The sequence below is a fragment of the Toxoplasma gondii genome, chromosome V (assembly GCF_000006565.2).
Source record: "Toxoplasma gondii ME49 chromosome V, whole genome shotgun sequence".
NCBI classification, from domain to species: Eukaryota; Apicomplexa; class Conoidasida; order Eucoccidiorida; family Sarcocystidae; genus Toxoplasma; species Toxoplasma gondii.
In genome coordinates, this window is record NC_031472.1 from 2,799,568 (window position 1) to 2,807,568 (window position 8,001).

Genomic DNA, 8,001 nt, shown 5'->3' on the forward strand with positions numbered 1-8,001 from the left:
AGAGAGAGAAGACACAGGCGGTCCTCTCTCCGCGTAGGCCTCGCGCGAGCCTCGTTACCTCTTCTCCGCTTTGTCCCCCTATGTGAGGAATAAATCGAAGTTTTTCATCTCCTCTGAAAGGCTTCAGGCAGAAACAACGAAAACCGGAAGGATTCTGGTGTTTTCCCGTGACGCTGAGAATCACGAGAGTGTATCTGGCGACGCTAGTTCAACTTTTCGCGCAAAAAAGCTACGCGAGAGGAAACAGAAGACACACACTCGACGAGACGAGACTAGCCGACGAAGCAAACGAGATAAAAAACGCGTCGTTTTTTAGAGTGCTTTGTTCTGCGCCCTTCCTCGATTTCTGGCCATTTTCGCGTCTTTCCTCTTCATCTTCCTTCGCTCTTTCTTTCGCCTTCAACGACTCTTCCACCTCGTCTTTCTCTTGTGGCACACCCGACAAAAAGCATGTGCGTCGCCCGGGGCAGAGACGAAGCAAGGCGGGAGCCTCCAGGCGGCTCGGTTCTTCTCAAGTTGCTGGAGAAGGAGAACGAGAGAAGCGCTCTTCTTTCTGACCAGGCTTGTGCTTTAAAGTCTTCAGATTCAATGCACTCCTCTCCGTCTACGTCTGGCGCCCGCGCTTCTTCGTTGTCTTCAACTTCTTCGTCTTCAACTTCTGCTTATTCGTCTTCTTCTCCTTCTCCTTCTCTTCCCTGTCTTTCTCCGCCTTCTTCTCCTTCTGCTACCGCTCCGCCTCCCTCTCCTTCGTCTTCTCCTTCAACTTCGTTTTCTCCACTCTCCGTCTCACTTCCCCGTTCTGTGCCAGACAGAGTCACAGGGTCGTTTTACGCCGCGTCTGTTCTCTTCGTCGCGCCATCTCTCATTCCGGGCACTGGCCAAGGTCTCTTTACTTCTCAACGTAAGTCTGTTCCATGCGTTTTCCCCTCCTCTTCCTCTGTCTATCTCGAGCGCCCCCGCGTCCAGCGTCGCTCTCTCCATTTCCAGATTTCCGGCTCTCTTCTCGCTCCCTTAACCTCCGCCTGCGGCTGGAGACAGATCGCCTTCTCCCCGTCTATGCAGGCGATGCCCTTCCTCTCTTTGCCCTGCAGGCCTTCCGAAAGACTCCTGGCTGTGCGAGTATTTGGGGACGCGTCTGAGCCTTCGGTGAGGCACCTTCTTGACTGGTTGATTCGAAAAAAGGGCAAGGAGCCTTGCTCTACGACTTCGACCCAAAGCCATGGTCAATTTGCGAGTGGAGGAACACAAATTCTTTTGCAGGAATCTGCAGTTTTGTGGCTTTCACTGTCGCGACGCGGGGGTACCTGCCGGAACTCTGTGACGCATTTTATCTATCGGCGCATGCGCGTTCTCTTTTCCAATCTCGATGCTACTCCAGCGTTCCTCTTCTCGTCCTTCACGTCTGGAGTTTTGCCTGACTCTGTGTCTTCTTTGTTCCCTTCTTCCTTCGCTTCTGTGTCTTCTTCTTTCTCTTCTTCCTTCGCTTCTGTGTCTTCTTTGTTCTCTTCTTCCTTCGCTTCTGTGTCTTCTTTGTTCTCTTCCTCCTTCGCTTCTGTGTCTTCTTCTTTCTCTTCTTCCTTCGCTTCTGTGTCTTCTTTGTTCTCTTCCTCCTTCGCTTCTGTGTCTTCTCTGTTCCCTTCTTCCTTCGCTTCTGTGTCTTCTTTGTTCCCTTCTTCCTTCGCTTCTGTGTCTTCTTCTTTCTCTTCTTCCTTCGCTTCTGTGTCTTCTTTGTTCTCTTCCTGCTTCGCTTCTGTGTCTTCTTTGTTCTCTTCCTCCTTCGCTTCTGTGTCTTCTTCTTTCTCTTCTTCCTTCGCTTCTGTGTCTTCTTCTTTCTCTTCCTCCTTCGCTTCTGTGTCTTCTTCTTTTTCTTCTTCCTTCGCTTCTGTGTCTTCTTTGTTCTCTTCTTCCTTCGCTTCTGTGTCTTCTTTGTTCCCTTCTTCCTTCGCTTCTGTGTCTTCTTCTTTCTCTTCTTCCTTCGCTTCTGTGTCTTCTTTGTTCTCTTCTTCCTTCGCTTCTGTGTCTTCTTTGTTCTCTTCCTCCTTCGCTTCTGTGTCTTCTTCTTTCTCTTCTTCCTTCGCTTCTGTGTCTTCTTTGTTCTCTTCCTCCTTCGCTTCTGTGTCTTCTCTGTTCCCTTCTTCCTTCGCTTCTGTGTCTTCTTTGTTCCCTTCTTCCTTCGCTTCTGTGCCTTCTTCTTTCTCTTCCTCCTTCGCTTCTGTGTCTTCTTTGTTCTCTTCCTCCTTCGCTTCTGTGTCTTCTTCTTTCTCTTCTTCCTTCGCTTCTGTGTCTTCTCTGTTCTCTTCCTCCTTCGCTTCTGTGTCTTCTTCTTTCTCTTCTTCCTTCGCTTCTGTGTCTTCTCTGTTCTCTTCCTCCTTCGCTTCTGTGTCTTCTTTGTTCTCTTCTTCCTTCGCTTCTGTGTCTTCTTTTTTCTCTTCTTCCTTCGCTTCTGTGCCTTCTTCTTTCTCTTCCTCCTTCGCTTCTGTGTCTTCTTCTTTCTCTTCTTCCTTCGCTTCTGTGTCTTCTTCTGTTCTCTTCCTCCTTCGCTTCTGTGTCTTCTTCTTTCTCTTCTTCCTTCGCTTCTGTGTCTTCTTTGTTCTCTTCTTCCTTCGCTTCTGTGTCTTCTTCTTTCTCTTCCTCCTTCGCTTCTGTGTCTTCTTTGTTCTCTTCCTCCTTCGCTTCTGTGTCTTCTTCTTTCTCTTCTTCCTTCGCTTCTGTGTCTTCTTCTTTCTCTTCTTCCTTCGCTTCTGTGTCTTCTTTGTTCTCTTCTTCCTTCGCTTCTGTGTCTTCTTTGTTCTCTTCCTCCTTCGCTTCTGTGTCTTCTTCTTTCTCTTCTTCCTTCGCTTCTGTGTCTTCTTTGTTCTCTTCCTCCTTCGCTTCTGTGTCTTCTCTGTTCTCTTCCTCCTTCGCTTCTGTGTCTTCTTTGTTCTCTTCTTCCTTCGCTTCTGTGTCTTCTTTGTTCTCTTCCTGCTTCGCTTCTGTGTCTTCTTTGTTCTCTTCCTCCTTCGCTTCTGTGTCTTCTTTGTTCCCTTCTTCCTTCGCTTCTGTGCCTTCTTCTTTCTCTTCTTCCTTCGCTTCTGTGTCTTCTTTGTTCTCTTCCTCCTTCGCTTCTGTGTCTTCTTTGTTCTCTTCTTCCTTCGCTTCTGTGTCTTCTTTGTTCTCTTCTTCCTTCGCTTCTGTGTCTTCTTCTTTCTCTTCTTCCTTCGCTTCTGTGTCTTCTTCTTTCTCTTCTTCCTTCGCTTCTGTGTCTTCTTCTTTTTCTTCTTCCTTCGCTTCTGTGTCTTCTTTGTTCTCTTCTTCCTTCGCTTCTGTGTCTTCTCTGTTCTCTTCCTCCTTCGCTTCTGTGTCTTCTCTGTTCTCTTCTTCCTTCGCTTCTGTGTCTTCTTTGTTCTCTTCTTCCTTCGCTTCTGTGCCTTCTTCTTTCTCTTCTTCCTTCGCTTCTGTGTCTTCTTTGTTCTCGTCGTTGTCTCTTGCGTTCGTTCGCTCCATCTCCTTTGCTTCTTCTTCGTCTTCTGTCCGTGATCTCTTCCCTTTCTCCGCGTCTCCGCGGTTGAACGTTGGTGCGTCTTCTTTCTCTTCTGGATTTTGTCTTGGGTCTTTGGGCTGCTTCCTCGCCTTGTGTCTCGACTCGAGTTGCGTTGCCGGTTCGCTGTGCTCTCTCCTTGGCTTTCTCCGCGTCTCAGACAGATCCTGCGGGAGCAAAACAGAGCCTACGTGATATGCGCAGGGACGCTGAACGCGCATATCGATGCCCGCTTGCATCCCGAGGTAAGCAGAGATACTGTTTCCGAGTTTTCCAGGCTGCTTGCGCTCAGGCGAAGTTCAGACACTGCTAGGAGCCGTCGCCATATGCAGATGCAACCTGCCGTAGCAACGCTTCTGCCAGGAAGGTGACGCAGGCCAGCTAAGGGAAGGAGCTTGGTGGAGCAGATGGGAGATGGACAGGCTGACGGAGACACCCGAGGCGCTGCCAGACAGACGAGAGAGCAGCTGCAGAAAGGGGAAGAGTTTTCCAGAGTACACAAGACACTGACGGCGGAACGCGAGGCAGGACAGAGTGCATGGGTGGTACCAAGAAAACACTGAAAACGGATCCGAGCTGGACGTTTTCCCTTCTGTCTCTGGTACTTCGGCCGAAGCAAACGCTTTCTGTTGTGCTTTTCTTCCACCCAAAGTTTCTCAGCTCTCTGAAAAGAGCGCAGCAGGAGTGGACGACAGTCGCCGATAACGACGTCTGTTCTTGGTCAAAGGGACAGCGGCTGACCTGCGGTTTTGGCGATGCATGCATGCGAAAACGCGCTGGAAGTCTTCTGCTGCCTTTGCCCAGGTCCTGGCGCGGTACATCAACGACAATGCCAAGAAAGAGAAGCTGAACGCGCGGTTCGTTAAAGACAAGGAACGGAGGTGAACAACTCAGCGCTCAGACGCACGACGCTGCCTGTCTTTCCCTTCGAAACCTTCACCGTCTTCTCTCTCTTCGTCTGGATTTTCTTCTTCTCTCTCTCCCTCTTCCTCTCGCTCGTTCTCTGCCCTCGGCTCGGGTCCCCTCCGTGTCTGCCGCTCAACCGTTTCTTCTGTGAATCTCTCTAAAATACAACAGTTGAAAGCGTTGGCCTCCCCATGTTCGACGACACAGCGAGGACCGCCTCAAGTAGATGGGCATGACCTGTCTGCATCAGTCGATAAGTTATGGCTACGTCTCCGGCTTTCTTTGGAGGCCATTGCAGCGTCTCTGCACCCTCGAGAAGCGGCTCTCAAGCCGTCGTTTTTCGAGCGAACGCGATGTCCTCTGCCTCATGCCATTAGTGAATGCTCCACATGTCGCCTCACGCTGGCAGTCGTGAGCGGCTTGCGTGTGTCTCTTTCCTCTCTGCCCCGCAGTTTCTTCCGACTGTTTCTCGCTCTGTTCTTCGTTCGCTTCAGACGCGTCTTCGTTCAAGCTCTTCGGGACCTCGAAGCTGGCGAGGAGATCTACGCCTCCTACGGCGAGGTGAGACGCGCCACCGCACAGGACGAAGAGACAGAGGAAACAGGGAGGAGGAGAAGAGAGGAGAAGAAAAAGGAGAAAAAGGAGAGAAAGGAGAGAAAGGAGAGAAAGAGGGAGGAACGCAGAGAGAGAAGAAGGAACGCAAAGAAGAGAAGATGAGAAGAGAGAGGAGAGGAGGGCGAGGAAGAGACACGGAGAGAAGGGAGAAAAGAAGACTGAGGAGGCCGAAGGAAAGAGGAAGAGGGAGAGAAGAAGAGATGAGAGTTGGGGAGGAAACGAGAGAAAGCGAGGAAAGGAAAGAGAGTTACGGTGAAGCGACTGTGCAGCAGGGATGCTCTTCGTTCTTTCTGGCGAGGGAAGAAGAAGCAGAGAGAAATGGAAAGGAGGCAAGGAATTTGGCAGAAAATAAGAGTGTCGATGTTTTCCGTTGTTTCCTGCGTCACGCTTCGCCGTCTCTGGCTGCCTCGCTCTCGCTTTTTCTCTCATCCCTCTTTCCTCTTGCTCTTTTGATCTCTTTTTCTTTCTTGATCTCTCTCGCTCTGTCGCTCCTGTTTCCAAAGGGATACTGGAGAAATCGGCCGTTCTTCGCTAGCGGTGACGGGAGCAAGCAGCTGTTGCCTGGCGAGGCGCTTGAAGAAGAAGACGAGGAACGAAAAGGGAGATCTTTCGAATCTTCGAAGGAGGAAAAGCCGGAAAGAGAGGGAGCACTTGGAGGACGAGAGACGCAGAGAGAGCAAGGCGAGGAAAAGTGAAGCATGAGGAAAGAACACAAGAGGTCGGAGCAGAGGAACCAGAGCTAGCAGCCGAGGAGGGCGGCGAGGAGACGAGGGGACCTTGTTTCTTGAAAGAGCATAGAACAGCACGAGGACAGGACCTGAGAAGGAGGAACGTCTTTTCCATTCACGGTTGTGTTGAGGACGCTCATTCTTTTCAACGCTTCGCTATCCTTTTTCTGTCTCGAGGCGAAACGCGCTTTGGTTTTGATGACGAGACGCGCCTTGGTCAGGCTGTTTCTCTCTGCGCTTTCGTTCAATTTCTTTTACTGCTGTCTCTCGTCCTTGTCTCTCGTTCGGTTTCCACACGAGTTTCGTCGAACGTTCTTTCTTCCCCGGTTGTATCGCTTTCCGTTTCTCTTTCCTTTTCTCTATCATGTTTTTCTCCTTCGTTTTTGAATCAGGAGTCGCAGGTGCTCGAACATCATGACTCTACGACTTTTTTGCGTCGTACGCGCGTCCCTGATTCCTCCCTCATCTCCTTTCCGGATGGTCGCTGCCTGCCCTGTTGTTCCTCTTTCCTCTTCTCCAGTGTTTCGCTGCCCTCTCACCCTCCCGCGTTTCTTTTGCTTTTTTCTGCCTCGCCTCCTCTCGCCTTTCCTCGGGAGACGGATAGAGCAAGAGACAGACTGCATCTGCGCTTCGCAGCCAGCTGCCCGAATATACGGCCATTCCTCGTTGTACTCCAGCACTGCTTAGAACCTTCGCCCCCAGACCATGTGTGACTCTCAGACAAGCCACAGGGATACCTGCGAAGAGCATGCGGCGTCGCAGCTTCTTGCCCGGTTCACAACTTTGCATGCGCTGCTGAGTCTTTCAAATGATCTGCGTCAGAAGTGCCTCCAGAAAAAGCTTACAATTAATGGCTTCTCAGAGACGGCTACTCCCAGGACGACGACTACGAAATGAGATGGAAGTTGGATCTGGGCAACTCAACGACACTCAAGACCTCAGCCAGAGGTCCACCTCGTAGTACAGAACGCCTCTGTGCAAGTAGAAGAGTCGCAGGAGGTTCTCGCGGTGTTTTTTAGTTAGTCCGGTGGAACAGAGAAATGTTTCTTGTCTCATCTGCAGGAGGCTCGCAGCTAAGAAGACGCCACGAACATCACAAGCTTTTCTACTTGTCGAGGAGCGAAGAGATGGCAAAGTACTGCTGGCGGATCATCGATGTGAAGAATATATTGGCTCCCTGAATTTCAACACACTACATGCATTCTTTCGTATCTTGCAGGCAGACATGTATGCGCTGGCGTGTATACAGGCATACACACAAACATACATGTATACAAACATACGCACACACAATACATACATACGTACATACATACATACATAGGTGTGTAAAATTCCATAGCGATTGTACGAGGTTCGCGTCGAGGATCACTGGAACTTTTCGAATCGAGCCTGCACTTTTCTTCCGACTGCCGACGTTGCCTGCCTGAAGCCTTTTGGACCATAAGACACAAAAAAATTCTCTCTGACGGTGTCCGACTTAATCCGCCCAGGGAACCACTAGCGTCTCTTCTGCCTTCTGCGAGCTCTGAATTTCTCGCATTTCCTCTGAGGAGAAACACAGGGACGGACCAAAGGAACGTTGAGCAGAGAACTCTCAGGCAGGCAACGTCGGCCGTCGAAAGAAAAGTGCAGGCTCGATTCGAAAAGTTCCAGTGAGCCTCGACGCGAACCTCGTACAAGCGCTGTAGGATTTTACATGGTAATTCCTTTGTGCTTATGAGTATAAATATAGACACACCAACACGTACATGTCTGCTGGCAAGTATGCATAAATGCATTTATATATATATATATACATATATATATATATATATAGATATATATATATCTATATAGATAGATAGACAGATATATATATATATATATATATATATATATATGAGGAATGAGGATCGTTCACGGTGGTGTTTTTTCAGGAGTCTGTGCGTGCTCAGCGTCTAGGTTCCAGGTAAAAACGCCTTCGAAACGGCTTTCCAGGATAGAGTCGATGCATCTGCCTTAAATTGGAATTTCTGGAGACGGTATTTGCATTAAGTAAAGTGAAACTGCCCACATTTTTTCCACGAGTAAGACCTTGTGTCTCAGCAGAAGAGTGCATCATCCACAAAACGCCAAAGCGTCGCGCAGACACCGTGATAGCCTTGGTGAGCAGATGCCTTTTTCGTGAGGAAAAGGAACGCATACCTGTCGGGTGACAAGAAGAAAGCATCTCCGCATGCGTCTCTCAGTTCA

At 49.7% G+C, this 8,001-nt stretch overlaps 1 protein-coding gene across 1 annotated transcript; it reads left to right on the forward strand.

The window, feature by feature from the left end:
* Positions 1-450: 450 nt before the first annotated feature.
* On the forward strand, positions 451-6,235 carry TGME49_284160 (histone lysine methyltransferase, SET, putative; the record flags this gene model as incomplete). The annotated part of the gene is made up of 6 exons (XM_002369103.2): positions 451-901; positions 1,092-1,146; positions 3,678-3,762; positions 4,322-4,398; positions 4,918-4,984; positions 5,542-6,235. 6 exons carry the CDS (start codon positions 451-453, stop codon positions 5,731-5,733), a joined length of 927 nt encoding a protein of 308 aa, XP_002369144.2. The 3' UTR covers positions 5,734-6,235.
* Positions 6,236-8,001: the final 1,766 nt, after the last annotated feature.